This window comes from Coenobita brevimanus, chromosome 102, assembly GCF_032717465.1.
Source record: "Coenobita brevimanus isolate Jiangsu-jjx chromosome 102, ASM3271746v2, whole genome shotgun sequence".
NCBI classification, from domain to species: domain Eukaryota; kingdom Metazoa; phylum Arthropoda; class Malacostraca; order Decapoda; family Coenobitidae; genus Coenobita; species Coenobita brevimanus.
The window spans coordinates 3,385,305-3,402,255 of record NC_137055.1 but is presented as its reverse complement, the minus strand read 5'-3'; the positions used below and the strand labels follow the sequence as shown (position 1 = coordinate 3,402,255).

The 16,951-nt window shown below is 42.8% G+C and overlaps 1 protein-coding gene across 1 annotated transcript in view; it reads left to right on the top strand.

The window, feature by feature from the left end:
• The first annotated feature begins 7,726 nt into the window (after positions 1 to 7,726).
• The window catches only part of LOC145415344 (MAM and LDL-receptor class A domain-containing protein 2-like), a 153,255-nt gene continuing 144,030 nt past the window's right edge, over positions 7,727 to 16,951 (top strand). The window contains exons 1-4 of the mRNA XM_080284620.1: positions 7,727 to 7,877; positions 10,284 to 10,341; positions 12,300 to 12,444; positions 13,368 to 13,567. Of these exons, the coding sequence (XP_080140746.1) occupies positions 7,727 to 7,877; positions 10,284 to 10,341; positions 12,300 to 12,444; positions 13,368 to 13,567 (554 nt within the window). The remainder of the gene's footprint in view (positions 7,878 to 10,283; positions 10,342 to 12,299; positions 12,445 to 13,367; positions 13,568 to 16,951) is intronic.

Below are 16,951 nucleotides of genomic sequence, written 5' to 3'. Positions count from 1 at the left end.
TTCCTACTCTTCCCCTAAGAGATGTACTCCTCTCAAGGCCTGGCCAAGAAATGCTAGTGTTACTGAGTTACTGAATTACGAAGAAGCTAATTTAAAATTAGTCCTGCAGAACTCTTCTAGACCCTCCAGGAAAGTTACACATGCCCTCCAAGGACGCCCCTAAATGATCCCTAAAGACCTAATTTGTTTTCATATTGGCCAATCATTGTTTACATCACGAGGATTATTATAGATTTTATCAGCTCTCACTACAAGAGGGCTATCTTAAGCTGTATAAAATCGTCTACAGGTTGCAACACCAAGCAACTAAAATACGTCACTGACATGAAGAGGTTAAACTGAAGCTAGGTATCATCATTTGGCAGCAGCCAGAATAAGATAAACACTACGTACCCGCGCTGTGAAAGTTAATGGTTACCTGCGGCATTATTGATCCCTTCATTCGGTGACGTTATTTTTCACTTTGTACTTGCTACCTGCGCAATGTTAGTCAGGTTAGGAGAGATTTTTCACACTAGAGAGGTTTGATTTCGCCTTCATTAAATCACATATTTACTGTGAGGCTTTCTACATTAATACAACTTGTGTGGTAGGAGGACACATACACAAAGAGTTACCTCATTTAACTGAAGGGGTTTATTCTGAATATTTGATGGAAGAGCCAACTAGGCATCACAGGATTATAAATATTATCTGTCACTGAACCATTAAATTCCATGACTTATTTAAATGTTTCATTCTCGCTACTCCAGCTCACTTTATTTAATTTTGATTACATGTCTAGAACTGGAGGAGTGACTGAGCGTTATAACTGTATAACCTCTCGAGTGTTAAGTTGCTCCATAGCTAAATATAAAATCGTAATCGAAATGAAGTCAAGACGGAATAAAAAGCTTTATTGTCGCTGGGTAAGGAATCTTACCTACATCTTTTTAGACATTACACCCACGCACTCGATAGTGTAAGCGGGGTATTGTTCTGCCCGGCATGTGTGTGTGTGTGTGTGTGTGTGTGTGTGTGTGTGTGTGTGTGTGTGTGTGTGTGAACTCAGAGTTTTAATTCGATTTTAACCGATCTTGGTGGGTGGTTTGGCCGTTAGCTAATGGGTTTATCTACTGTCTGTAAAAAAATAGGCCAAAAACCAAGGTTACTTACCAATTTCAACTCACAGGCTTGATTCGATTTAAACCATTCTAGGCAGATGGGCTGAAGTCAAGGCAAGAACAAAGGAACACAATTTTTAAGACAGTCAGTCAAAGGTCAAGGTTACAAGCGAGGTCAGAATTAGACCCAAGCGTGTTTGTGTGTGAACTAAATAATTAAACATTTATGATCTGATTTGCAGCAAACATGGTGGAAGGGCTGAGGATCAGACATAGACTGGCCTATTGTTTTTGAGAATAGTAAGTCTGACGTGAAAGTCACGTGGCAAGGTCTACTTAAAAAGTACTATCCAATGTAGGCCAAACTTTGTAGGTAGGCTATGGGTCAGACAGGCATGAAGGGATTCCTTTTTGAGAGTAATCCGGAAAAGACCAAGGCCACAGCATAAAGTCAAATGTTAAGACCACAGGGCATGGTCAGCTGAAACATATTTATTCTGATTTTAGTCAGACTTGATGACAGAGTTGAGGATACGGCAAGGTCAAAGAAATTTAATTTTAAGGCCATTCATTCACCGAACAAAGTCATAGAGCATGGTCAGATTTCACCTAACGTGTGTCTGTGTCTGTGTGAATGAAACAACAATTTAATTGAGTAATGAAGGATGGATTGAAGATTCGCCAAAGAGTTGCCATATTCTGTGTGAGAACGATAGTTCAGTGGCCACTGTTACACTGCATATGTATGTATTGCTGTATTATTCCTAAAGGTTCCAACATGCTTGTATGAATCGACCTTGGTCACATAATGACTGCCTTTCCGACCTTGGTCACATAATGACTGCCTTTCCGACCTTGGTCACATAATGGCTGCCCCTCCACGCTGCTTGATCTCTGGCAGCCTCCCAATTCGGCCTCTTTTCCCAGAGGTCACATTCTATGACCTCTTCCCAGCCCTTTTCCGGTTTGCCTCACGCAGCCCTACCCCCGACGTTCACACTTTTTATCTGCCACGCCCAGTTGCCATCCACCTTCCTCTCATCATGCCTGAACCATTTTAGTCTACCCCTCCTCATCACAATAGTGCATCCCATCCTTCCCTTTAGTTCTTCAGTCATATCCTAGCACCCCTCCCCCAGGGATCACATTCAAGGATGTACTGCACATCCATCTAATCATTGATACATCTGTACGTTTGAGCCTATGAATATCCTTTTCCATAATTGCCCAGGTCTCACTATAGTACAGCAATACACTCCTAACATGTGTCACAAACAAAGATCTCTCAGCACGGAGGGAGAGCCCTTTCAATGTCAAGATGTCAAGAGAGGCAACAGCTCCTGAACTTCCTCCAGCCACTCTTACCCTACCCACAGAGATAGCTCCAGCTCCACCTCCAGCACATAACATGTCCCCCAAATAACAAAACCCTTTCACACACTCGAGAGACTCATCAGCAAGGCAAGTCTTTTTACTTCTGACAGTCTCTACATGTTCTCTCCAAAAACCCGTACATCGAAATCAACATTGTATCTAATGCACTCAATTGTCACAAATACTGCACAAGATGAAGTTACTTCCCACACCTTTGTGGCAAGCCGCACATGCCCACACTCCCTTTGCTTTGGCAGTATCGCCACCAGCCTTATAGATGTCATCACTTGTGTTTTATCTGCATTCACTCTCAAATCCTTGTGCCCTACTCCGTCTCTTCATTCACGAGATGTTTCCTCCGCCTCCCCTTCATTCTCTGTAGTCAACACTAACAGCATACTGTACATCTCCAATGCGCGTCCATATCTGAAGTCGCGTGAGAGAGCTTCCAGAACTATGACAAACAATAAGGGGCTCAAGACTGACCCTGGATGCATGCCAACATTCACGGACTCATCACTCAAATTTCCTTTCACTCCACCTTGGTGTGAGCACCCTTATGTACAGTCGTAACCACTTTAACCAGTCACTTCTCGATCCAAAGTTTTCTTATTGTCCCCTTTACCACCTCTCTAGGGAATCTGTCAATGCCCTTCCCCAAATCAACAAAAATAAAGTACAGGTCCCTTTCCTTTTCTATATATTTTTCCTGAAGCTGTTGGGCAGTAAATATGGCATTAGTGGTCCCTTTGCCTGGCATAAACTCAAAAACATTTAATCAATTTTCACTCTTTCCCTTATCATACCTTCTAGAACTCTCTCCATTACCTTCACTATCTGGCCCAAAAGTTTTATGCCTTTATAATGAGATAGAATAAAGGAGGTTTGTCTCTTGTGTTTATTCGATTATTAATTAATTATTATTAATAATATTCTTGAATTTTTTTTTTAATTTAGCCCAAACTCTGCAGAAGGGTTGAGAGTAAGGATGGATGACGAGATATGTTTTTTGAGCGAACAATCCCTCAAACATTAAGATCACAGAGTACAGACCAACCTTCGACCTTAAATTTCGCTGTTTTATGATTTGGACCAAACTTAGTCGAAAAACTGATGGTCAGTAAGGGGTGAGAGATTCAGTTTTGAGAACAATAGGTCAAAAGTCAAGCTCATCAGATAATAACAGCTCAGTCACTACTAAAGTCTAATGAAAGAGTTGAGTCAGATAAGCATTATGTAAATAGGTTTTGAGAACAATTGGTGGAAGGTCAAGGTCACAGGGCATCAAATGTTCAGTGCTTGCACCATTTGTGTGGCACACATATTGCTGTGAGGGTTCTTTCTTGTTCATTTTATATTCTCCCTTTTAATACTATCTTTCATAATACCTCTACTTGCATATATTCCGTGTGTGGGAGTAGTGTACTTCATTTATATGCATGTGTTGGAACCACTCCACTCCCACAACTTGAATACTGTGTCGTGGTTGCAGGAAATTTTTAAGCCTTAGCTATGAAGTGGAAATGAGTCTCCCTGATTACTAGTAAAACTGACCCTCCAGCCTGGCTACGCATGCCCATCAACTAAACAAGCATACAGTATAGTCTTGCTTTACCGTACCCTGATAGACCAGATAGCAGCTTTAACATACACTTTGAGGGCCCTCGGACAAACCGTCGTGCTTATCGGGTACCACTTGGTATGTGGAAAATATCATGCGAACATACCGGACAACTCTGGGCCTAGTGGACAATATTTTGCATTTAATGTATGCTATCCATTACATGGAGCATATTGCACAGGCCTTCCGTATCCTGTTCCGCATGTTAGCATGACTTAGAACACAGTTACTAATGCTGGCAGTGTGTGTGTGTGTGTGTTTTTTTTTTCAACCCCTTGGGCAAGGTTGGGGAGGAAGGGGCATGAAGCGGTGGCGTGTCGGGCATTTTTAGGGCTATTTCTGGTAGGCCAGGGTGAGATGGAGGTTGTGGACACTGTGTATGACACGTGGTAGGTGTCAGTCTTGATGCATCTCTCCCTGTGTCCGGATCTCGCGTCTCGAGTGTGAAAAGTGTTACCCCATAGTGATTGCGTAAAATTGCCTCTTGTAAGGAATCACCTTCTCTCTCCTCCACTGAGTAAGCAAAGAGGAAGATTTTAAGCCTTGTGGAGAAGATGAAAGTGATGGAGGTGCACAAGAGATACACAAGCTGGGGCGTTCTCAGTCTCAAAATTTTTTATGAGGCTGACCCTGCATGACATCCTGAAGGCCAAGGACAAAACAAAGGAGGTTTTGAAAAATATGGAAGGCGTGAGGAACGCTAAGGATATGATCAGGAGGAAGCTGCCCAGTGAGAAACTTGACAAAGTGGTTTAAAAGTGGTACCCACAAAAGCGAGTTGAAGGTGTTTCTGTACAGTATATGGCTTGGATATCCAACATGCAGTACAAAGACTTTCTACTCATTTTGGAGTAGAAAATTTCTGGTGCAGTGATGGCTGACAGTGGTGGTTTAGGAGACGCCATGGCATTGTTAACAAGGCTGCAACTAGGGAAATGCTCAGTGCCAATGTTGAGGCTGTGGAGGTGTTCGTCCAACATCTTTGAATGCTGATGGAGGACGAGGGCCTATATGAGTTTCCGATCTACAACGCAGATAAGACTGGTCTCTTCTGGTGTGCTCTCCCTCAAAATACCCAACCATGGAAAGATACTTACAGCACTCCTAGGCATAAAGCAATGAAGGAGCGTTTCTCCATTCTGACCTGTGCCAATGCTAATTGCCCTAATCGCTTACAAGAGTGTATAGAGGTTGGGGGAGTGGACTTTCTGACCACTACTTGGTGGTGGCCAGAATTAGGATCCAAGTAAGATGGAAGAATAGAAGAAGGGAAAGACGAGAGGAAGGAGTAGTTGCAAGGACAGTGGAAAGGTTACAAGAGGATGAGAAAAAGGCAGAGTATAAGAGAGAAGTGGAGGAACGATTGGGCAAATATGAATTGGAGCAGATGGGAGACGTGGAAGGTGTGTGTAAGATATTTACAGAAGAAATATGTGCAGCATGTGATGTGGTGTGTGGAAGGAAGAGAAGACGGAGGGGGGTGCAAGGAACAGCGTGGTGGACTGAAGAGGTGAAACAGTCAGTGGCACAAAAGAAGAAAGCATACAATGAATGGATGAGAAATAGGGGCGTGGAAGAAGTTGAGAGGCGGAAGAGAGAGTTATATGTGGAAAGGAAGAGAGAGGTGAAAAGATTAGTAAGAGAGAGTAAGAAGAGAGTGGATGAGGAATTTGGAAGGAATTTGAGTGTAAAGTGGAGGGACTGTAAGAAAATGTTCTGGAGAGAAGTGAAAAGAGTAAGACAGGGTGGAAGTGAAGTTAGCAGGGGAGTGAAAGATAAAAATGGTAGATTACTAGTGGAGAAGGGAGAAAAAGTGAGCAGATGGAGAGAACACTTTAAGGAATTGTTGAACGTAGAGGATGGAAGTAATACGAGTATAAGTGGCTGGGGAATGGCTGGGAGAAGGAGGGAGGTGAGAAGACAGGAAGAAATCAGTAGGATAGAAGTTGTGGAAGCAATGAAGAATGTTAAATCGGGGAAAGCCCCAGGAATTGATGGAGTGTGTGGCGAAATGCTGAAGCATGGGGGAGAGATAGTAGTAGAATGGATATGGAAGATGTGCAGATTGGCCTGGGAGGAAGGTAGAGTCCCGGAGGATTGGAAGTCAGGTATAATTATTCCCTTGTACAAAGGAAAGGGGGAAAAAGAAGTGTGTGGTAATCATAGGGGCATTTGTCTTCTTAGTATAATAGGAAAAGTGTATGGTAGGATACTTATAGACAGAGTTAGAGAAAGAACAGAGAAATTAGTTGGAGAAGAACAGGGAGGCTTTAGGAAGGGAAGAGGTTGTGTAGATCAGATATTCATTCTAAGATCTTTAGTGGAAAAGTTTCTAGAGAAGGGAAAGAAGTTGTATGCGGCTTTCATGGATTTGGAGAAAGCATATGACAGGGTGGATAGACAAGGATTGTGGAAAGTGTTAAGAATATATGGAGTAGATGGGAAGTTGTTGAATGCTGTGAAGAGTATGTACGATGGTGCGAAGGCTGCAGTGCGTGTGGATGGTGAACTAAGCGAATTTTTCTCTTTGAGAGTTGGTTTGAAACAGGGATGTGTCATGTCTCCATGGTTGTTCAATCTGTACATGGATGGGGTAATAAAAGAGGTACAAGGTAGGGTAGTGGATGTTGGAGTGGCCCTGGTGAGAGAGGATAGTGTTTGGAAACTCCCTGTACTGTTGTTTGCAGATGATACTGTGTTGTTGAGTGAAGACGAAGGGGAGCTGCAAGGTTTGGTGGATGAGTTTGAGAGAGTGTGTAAGAAACGGAACCTAAAGGTGAATGTAGGGAAGAGTAAAGTAATGGTCTTTGAGAGAGGTGAAGTTAGTGAATGTACAGTGAGGTTGGATGGTGAGGAATTGGAAAATGTGAGTACGTTTAAGTATTTGGGTAGTGTGATGAGTAAGGATGGAGGTTTGGAGGGTGAAGTGCTTGAAAGGGTACAGCAGGAAGAAAGGTTGCTGGTTCCTTGAAAGCAGTGATAAGAAACAGGGAAGTGAGCATGGAAGTGAAAAAGTTACTACATGACAGTATTGTGATACCAACTCTAACGTACGGAAGTGAAGCTTGGACATTGTTGGAAGGACACAAGTCAAGAGTGAGAGCAGTGGGAATGAGTCATTTAAGAGGAGCCTGTGGAGTCACGTGGAGAGACAGGCTGACGAATGAGGATATAAAGGAGCGTTGTGGTGTGGATGTGGATGTGATAGGAAGCGTTATGAGGAACACACTGAGGTGGTTTGGCCATGTGGAGAGGATGGAGGGTGAAAGACTGACGAAGAGAGTGTATGTGAGTGAGGTGGAGGGGGGAAGAGGGAGGGGAAGGCCGAGGATGAGATGGAGGGATGGGGTGGAGAGGTATATGAGAGAGGGGGGTGTGAGTTGGGAGCAGGGCAGTGAAATGGCGGGGGACAGGGCGACTTGGAGGCGATTTGTTTGTGGCCACCCCAAACGGGATTGAGGCGTCTGGCAATAGATAGATAGATAGCTTACAATCATAAATATTAAGAGCAAACGACCTAGGTCGCTCAAGAACATCACGGCCAATCTTTCTGAGGAGTAACATGGGAGCAAGTCTGCCTGGTTTACCCAGGATATCATACAAGACTGGTTTCACCACAGCCTCGACCATGAGGCAGCACCAAAAAAGGTATGACGTCAGTCCTGATGGCATGAAGGGAGCGCTGCTGTTGGACAACAGCTTTCCCTCCTCCACCAAACTCAAGGCTTTGTTCCTACCAGCCACCACCACCGCACTAATCCAATCTATGCACCAGGGAGGTATAGAAAGTGCAAAGAGGCACTACAAAAACCTCTATCTGCACCAAAGCCTCATTCTGACTGAGGATGGGATTGGCCAGGAAGGATATGAGGGCACTAGGGGCAAGAAGACAATGGATTTTTTTTTTTTTTTTTACTGTCAAGGATGCCATTTTCAGCTGGGCAGAAGCGTAGAGGAAGTTGTCTCTTGTCACACTCAAGAACAGGTGGTGTACACTCCTAAGAACCCCCAAGACTCCAACACCACTGCATGATTCTGAGGGGTTTGAGTCACCTAGGATGGCAGAAATGTTCTCAGCTGCAAGGAAGCTTTATGAGGAGGAGTTGCAAAAGTGGCCTGGGTTGAGGATGCTGGTGCGCCTGGCTACCATCACCAAAGGAAAAAGGAAATTACTGCTGAACTGCAACATAACAAGTTGCTGGCCAATGAAGAAGACGAAGAGGAAGAGGAGGTGGCAGCACCTGAATCATCTCTGATTTGACATACTGGTGTTGCAGACACAACTCTCACCATAGACATAGTTTGTGGGCCTATTGCCTACTACCATGAGGTCATAGTTGTCTGAAGGCAACGAAAGACACAGAAAAACTGAAGCCGACCACATACGATACAGTGTGTACACAGACACCAGATTTGTCCAGGCCTACCTGTAGTAGCCCCAAAATAGTCCAACTTGCCACCTGTTCCTGCCCCAGATATCTGACCTAGCCTAAGTGGGTGACCAAAACTGCTGCCAACGTTAGTACCCATGTTTTGAGTCACCGTATGTGGGGGGAGCAGTCCGTGAGGTCCGGGTGCAATGGCCAGTGTAATGTATATTACACGTAATAGACAAAAAGCTGTCCAATGGAATCAAAAGCGTCCAGGACGGCCGTGTGATGTGGTCCATTGAACGGACGCTATTCTGTATAGCCTACGATTTGCCCAGTGGCCTTCACGGTGTCTGTTATAGCCAATATCTGCTGTACCGGGGTCCGTCATGCCGAAGATTTACTTAGATATATATATATATATATATATATATATATATATATATATATATATATATATTATGTGTGTGTGTGTGTGTGTGTGTGTGTGTGTGTAGAATGAGAGTAATTAATTGAATACATATCACAAATCCATTAGGTTATCAGTTTCAAAATATATTAAACTTTCACTAATTTGTTTAAAGTTTAACTAGAATTTGGTATTTGCAGACGGCTTCATGTATACAAACAGCTATTTTACTGGGACGGCGGTAATGACGACATGGTGGTACTCTCTGAAAAATACAACTTTCTGCCTCTCTTTTAGGTAAGCATGCATTTCTAGTATTACCGTAAATAGAGGTTGTTCCATATATATTGTTCAAGTTTTACTGGAACATGAAGGTTTCGAGTTAGTGTATCCGGTGTTTAGCTCTTCGCCTTAGGTTGATGCTGCTACTGTTAGCAGGGCAATAAGCAGGGTGCTGTCTGGGTTGGCGGTGGGTATGTCTGGGTTCACTGCTGAAATACTGAATGGCTCAGGAAGCATTTGATGAAATCGATTATGATTCTATAAGCGTGTTGCCCCAGATGAATTGTTAAAGGGAGTAATTGTGAATGTGCATATGGGGATAGGTGATGCCTTGGAAAGAGGAAATTAAAGAAGCATAGAACTTTTGGACCATATAATGAAAGTACTGGTGAGAGCCCTAGAAGGTATGATAAGGGAAAGGAATATCGATGAGGTACAATTTATGTTCATGCCAAGCAAACGGACCATTCATGCCACATTCAGTGCCCGACAGCTTCAGGAAAAATAGATCGGAAAGGTAAGAGGGCTGTACTTTGTTTATGTTGATTTGGAGAAAGCCTTTGAGAGTCCCTAGCGAGGTGGTGAAGTGAGCAACAAGATAGACTGGGACTGAGGAGTCGCTGGGTAGAGTGGTTATCGCTATGTGTGTGGGTGCTCGCACTCAGGTGTGAGTGAATTGGAGATTTAAGTGATAAGTTTTCCGTGAATGTTGACGTGCATCAAGGGTCAGTCTTGAGCCCCTTATTGTTTGTCATGGTGCTTGAAGCTGTCTCATGCGACTTCAGAAATGGACTTCCATGGGAGATGGTGTATGTTGATGACTTGGTGTTCACTGCTAATAATGAAAGAGGGGTGGAGCAAACATTTAGGAAATGGAGAGACGGAATGAGGCACACGGGTTTAAGAGTACATGCAGTTAAAAAACAAACGTGATGATATCTACAGGAAGGCTGGGGCGGTGCTGTCAAAACAGAGAGAGTGTGGTCATGTGCAGTTTACCACAAGGGTGTGGGAAGGTAATTCCATCGTGTGCAGTGTTTGTGGTAAGTGGGTGCATAAGTTGATGTAGTGGTATTAGAGGCAGACCGCACAATAATGCTGATTCATGTGTCCTGTGTTTAAAGGAGAGCATGTAGAGATTGTCAGGCGTGAAAGGACTGATATTCCTGGAGAGTCTCATGAGTGTGTGAAGGATTTTTTTTTTTTTTTTTTTTTTTGGGGGGGAGGGGACATGGTATGTGCTAGATGTGGAGATGGAACTCAATAGGTAGGGTAAGGAGGGGTTGGAGGTAGTTCAGGGAGCTATTGCCTCTCCTGACTCTGAGAGGCTTCTTCCTCCGTGGTAAGGGTTCTTTGTATGTGGCATTTCTTTTAAGTGAACTGCTGTATGGTAATGAGAGCTGGGCAGTAAAGAAAGAGGATATTCGTAGGCTCAAAGGTACAGGTATGACAGTGGTTAGATAGATGTTTATTATATCCTTAAATGCAAAGTCTGGCGGGGCTAGGATTGCAACTGAAGGGTTGAGAGGAAAGATGGAACTTGCATGTATTTGTGTTCCGATGAGGAGTAGACTGAGGTGGTTTGGTCATGTTGAGAGAATGGAAGGCGACAGTTGAGTGCGAAAGGTGAAAAGTGTGATCGTCTAGGTTAGGGTTGCTAGTGGCAGACCAAAGATGGCCTGGGACGAGGTCACAGAGTGTGACGTCAAGGATATGGGACTATGTAGGGAGGCTGCAGGAGATTGAGCAGCGTGGAGACAAGACCGACACATGCATGAACGCTGGAGTCTTTATATATGATACAGTACGAACGATACGAACCAACCCAGTATGAGCACATAGATAATTCTCGTGTACTGCAGGGACGGCTCAGTTATTGTTAATAATGTCTGAACTGCATCATTTATGGTACTACTTCACATACCTCCCTCTCTCTGTCTGTCTCTGTCTCTGTCTCTGTCTGTCTGTCTGTCTGTCTGTCTGTCTCTCTCTCTCTCTCTCTCTCTCTCTCTCTCTCTCTCTCTCTCTCTCTCTCTCTCTCCTCCTCCTCCTCCTCCTCCTCCTCCTCTTCCTCCTTCTCCTCCTCCTCTTTCTTCTTCATCGTCCTCTTCCTTTTTTTCTTCTTCTCCATCATCTGTTGACCTAGTTATCGGATGCCACCGTAGGCTACAGCTAATTGTACCCATCAATGTTCCACACGTGTCCATAGCTAATTGCTTTTAAAGGAAAGTCAGTGCAGTTGGATATACTTTTCTTTGATAAATCTGTTTATTGTATTTTCTTCCGGCAATTTTCAGTACAGTTATTAATCTGAAGATGAATTATTCATTTTATATGGCTGACCAAAACAAGGACGAAGTGATAAGATATTACTGCAAGATAGACATTGTTTTCTGCTGTTACTTCACATTAATAGCCTGTATATAACCACATGATGGAGTAAGCATTTTCCGAGGCATTATATAATGTCTCAGTTTGCACAGCTCATACATGATCTACGTATCTACCATCTAGAGCCAGACACCATTATCCCGTAAGAAGTGGCCGTTTGTCTTTGAGCTACTTGTGTTACGAGGAGAGGCATCAACCCTCCCCCAACCCACGTGCTTACACGTAGGGAACACGTATCTGTTGGTTACAAGGTAACCACCCGGTGTTGTAAATGGCTTCGTACAGGAAACCATTAAGACTGTCACTCAATGTAAAGCCACCTGAAAAGGAAAGAAGAATGATAAAAAGTAACAAGAAAGATGGGAGAAACAGGAAGAGAGGACGGCAGACAGAAAGAGAGTAATAAAAGTGAAGGAAGAAGTAGGCCGCACTACATCATGTGAGTGGCCTGTGTTTGGTTACCTCATTACTTGTTATCTCTGTAGCCGCTCTGATGAATGTCTTAAACGATCAGATGAGATACACAGACTGAAATCACTGTTGACAGCTATAGCACAGAAATAGTATCCTGCTACAAACGACTGTATTACCTTTGTAGTAATGAAACCTAAAATGAAGGTACCCATATATGGATGGAGACGAACGCAGCATAGTCTGAAAAAGCAGTATTAAAAGATACTGATGTATGGGTATCGTTATGTTAGTATGCCAAATGAAGTACTAATGATTCGGTTTGCGGCTTGATACAGGTATATGATGGATGAAGAAACCAGCCTGAAGGTGCTGCTAGTAACGGAAGATGATTCAGTTGTTCTGTGGGAGAGAAGCAACCAGTCTGCAATTGCTGTATGGATTACACAGCACCTCCAATTGAACGTTGTCGTCTCTTACCAGGTGAGAACAATTTCCTGCAGTTTTAATACTCTAACCTGACGAAGATTACTTACCGCCTATTTTGCTTGGTTGATGATGGCTAGATGTCGTTTGAGTGGAGGTCCAATCTAACTAGGGATCAGTGAGACTCATTCCTTCCTCATAGGTCATAACTAAGGGTCATTGAATTTATTGCTATTACAGTACTGGAGCATTTGTTATCATTGTTACAAGTAGATTCTGGTGGGAGGTGGTAAGGCAAACTCAGGGTGGAGATACTTGTTCAAATCCCGGCCAGGAAACAGTTTAAAGGATTTGAATCAAGCTTTACTGATCTAGCAAAGACGTGCCGGCATGTGGTAAAAATATCCCCGCTAATACCAATACATTAGTCGTGTATGAGACAGCTCTAGCATGTACAGTATTCAGCATGGACGGTGGGTAATACGCCGAAGTGGTGACATGTGGAGATGGAAGGTACGTAAGAGGAATGCTGGGCCTAAGGGATTGGGCTGTTAAACCTCTGTCCAGATTTGGACACTTTAAACAAACTAGAGCCCCCCCCTCCTTAGGGGGGAATCACACCAGCAGCGAGCCGATACATATCTAGCGCGGTTAGAAATATTACCTAGACCTGCTTCACCGATTTCGAACTCGTAGGAGTTTTTCATCCCTGCTACACACCTGTAAAGTTTTGTGATGATATCTTGAGCGGTTGTGAAGTTATCGTGGTAACAGACACACACACCTTGACCTACTTTACCAATTTCAAACTCGTAGGGGATTTTCATTCCTTCTACACGCCTGTAAAGTTTTGTGATGATATCTTGAGCATTTGCGAAATTATCATGCCAACAGATATACAGACAGACTTACAACTTGCAAAGAATACCAGTTTCGCTAGATCGAGTTCAAAGCATTATGTTGTTTCTTTGTTTGTATAGATTCAGTTCGTGGGATGGCAGGATGGAAATGAAGTTCGCTTGGATGATGTCGATATGCTGGATGGCAGTTGTCCAGCGTCCTTGAGTTGTACCTTTGATGACACCTCAGAAGAATGCTCCTGGGAGGACTATGATGATGGCACCGCCTCACTGAAGTGGCAGCTACACAGCACTTCTGAGGATTCCGTCAATGCACCACCGTAAGAAATCAGCGCAGAAAACTGTAACTTACAAGGAAAGCACCCAGCAAATGTCCCCTCACTCTAAGACACGCAACCGTTGCTTTGCAAATTAGGTCCTTATTCCAGTTCTGTGTGAGAGAGAGAGAGAGAGAGAGAGAGAGAGAGAAAGGGGGGGAATGCTGACACATATACCTTCAAACTCTGCGAGGGTCACGGGTCCCTTCAATTTGATGGCGTAGTTTTTTTTTTTTTCTTGTTTCACCCGGATGTCTTTACTTACTGAGGAGAACTTTTAGCCCTGAAGGATCAGCTATGACTACATAAAAACACCCCATGTTGAATAGCCTCTCATTAAATCAGTAAGATCGTATGGAGGTCGCCTAGATTATAAGACGTTTTTTGTCAGAGCGGGTTAAGTCCAGAGATTCAATATTTTTTCCCCCCCCAAGTCCCAGTCTTTACTACCCGCATTGCGAACAGGGCTGTCTGATTTCCGTGTGAGGAAATTCCGTGCACTCTGACTGGTCAGAGACCCTGGCCACTCACAGACAGCTCGTTTAAGGATATATGACGTCATATCGTTTTCTTTGTCAATTGGCGTAACTCTGTGGGTGTAACTATGACTAACAGACGAAAGCCTACCATTTATGTATCTTATTCACATTAGTCCTTGTTTTTCCAGTTAGTCAAACATTAATCTCGTGCAACCTTGTTTACATTATCGCATAAAGCTATATAATATACTATCTGGCAATTATATATATGATCATTAATTAAATAAATAGGGTAAATTCCATGAGCTTCAAAAATGATTTATTGTGTAGGGCCTACACGAAATCATGGCATAGCAACAATATGACCTAGGCTAAATTGGTAAATTTAAACAATCAAATAACACCAATAATACTTCATGCTAAGCAATCAATTAACATAATATTAATATATTATTTTATACATTCAAATAAAGGTTTATCTATCTATTACTAGACGCCTCAATCCAGGAAGGGGTGCATTAAGTGTATACACAATTAAAAACCCCAAACATAGGCATTTACTTCGCGTAAATCAGAGAAATTTGCAAAATAAAGAGAAAATCCGTATTTTCCGTGGAACGGATGTGTGACGTCACAATCATCCGTATACGTCATCGATGCTCTGTTTTTTCCGTGCTAGCAGACGAATTTCCGTAAATGGCAGCCCTGATTGCGAAGCCAGCAGATTAGTAATGTTCACCGCCCGCGTTGCGAAGCGAGCGGAGTGGTAATGTTTTCATTTGTGAGGTTGGCTGGCTGGCTTTGTTTGTGTGTGGGTAAACGAGATATCTCGTGAACTGTTTGAGCCATCAACATGAAACTTTCAAGGTATCAAAATATGTCCAAAATCCTGGAAGAGTTCGAAAATGGGCACTCGGGGTCAAGGTCAAGGCCACCAAAATGGCTGCCAAAGGTCAACTAGTTGACCATTTGTGACCTTGACCTTGACCCCGAGCGCCCATTTTCGAACTCTTTCAGGATTTTGGATATATTTCGATACCCTGAAAATTTCATGTAGATAGCTCAAGCCGTTCATGAGATCTTGTTTACCCACACACAAAGCCAGCCAGCCAACCTCTCGACTGAAAACGTTACCACTCCGCTCACTTACCACCCGCGTTGCGAAGCGAGCGGAGTGGTAATGTTTTCAGTTGTGAGATTGGCTGGCCGGCTTTGTTTGTGTGTGTTTGCGTCAAACCAGAAGTGGAGGTGTAAAATTATGTGCCGAGGAAAAACTTTCTGGCTACTCTGGTGGTGAGATCCCATCGTGAGACGGCTTCTAGTTTACATATGATAATATAAAGAAATCTGTACTTTCCTTTAATGTTCAGATACACACCATTATCATTATTACCCCTATAAAACTAAGTAATAATTCATACTAGTATTTAAATAATAAAATTCTACTATAATTAATAAGCAGCGTAGAAGTTTCCAGTTTCGTAATCCATTTGCAAGATTTTTTGTCATCAGATTATCCAACACGATCTTAATAAAACCAGCCCGTTCCACAAAGAAACCTTCATGTAAATGTTTATATTTGATCATTTGAACCATATCAACGTAAATTGTAAATTTAGCATCTCTCTCTCTCTCTCTCTCTCTCTCTCTCTCCTTCCCTTCACTCTTATCGTTATCACCATTTTCAATATTGTCAAATAATACCTCTATAAAGTATATATTCATTACGATGATAATTTTTAAATGCTGTTTCCGGTAGCGTCACGCCTTTCTGTTATTGCTTAGGGGATACTTCTTGTTGCAATTACTAGAGGTTCCTCCTAATGTAAAAACAGTTTTCTGGGAGGCAGAACAACAGGGAACTAGAAGCCATCTCAGGATGGGATCTCACCACCCTCGTAGCTGGAAAGTTTTTCCTTGTCACATCGTTTTGCACCCCCATTTCTGATTTAACGCAGATTCAGGATGAGTACTTGCCAGTACTTAGGGTACAAACAAAACAAAAATGTGCTCCAAATAGGCTGACACACTGCATAAAACAACAAATTCTCAATCTGTGAATTGTTCACATCCAGCACAGCATATTTCCAGTCAGTTTTATGTCCAAATAACTTATGAAATGGACTGTGTCACAACCACAAGTGGAAATTTGATAAGTATACAGCATGTATAGACTGAATGTATTTATTCATCACTTTGTCAGTTTTTAGTGTGGCAAAAATAAAAAACATTTATTGTCAAGAAATGCAGGAAAAAAAAAAAAAAAAAAAACCTGACCCACCGTTTTCGAACGCGTCCAAAATTTTGGCCATATCTTGATACACTGAAAGTTTCATGTTGATAGCTCAAGCCGTTCATGAGATATCTTGCTTACCCACACACAAACATAGCCAGCCAGCCAACCTCACAACTGAAGACATTACCGCTCCTCTCACATCGCAGATCGGGTGGCAGTTAGACATCGCAGTTATCTGTATCTGTATATATAAGTCTAACAGGTTACGAGTATCATAGTAGCTTAGCGTGGATGTTTGGGGAAGAGGCGCCACCCTCGACCCTGATACCTCCAACCTCCCCCAAACTTTCCCCTCCTTAAGGGGAAAAAAAACATCATATTTGTTGAGTGTATTGCCGGGTGTCGCGTGTTAGTGCGTGTATGCTTTGGCCGTTGACTTGTAGTAAATGGCTGGGCATGGACAGAACGTGGTACTTTCCATCCGAGAAATTACCTTCAGATTTTACGATTTTTAAGACGATATACAGAAGTACTTTGAGACAGATAGACAAATAGAGAGAGAGAGAGAGAGAGAGAGAGAGAGAGAGAGAGAGAGAGAGAGACTTCTTAAAATATGTTTATCGGGCATGATACATTTTAAAACTATATTCACATACTTCTGACACACATACA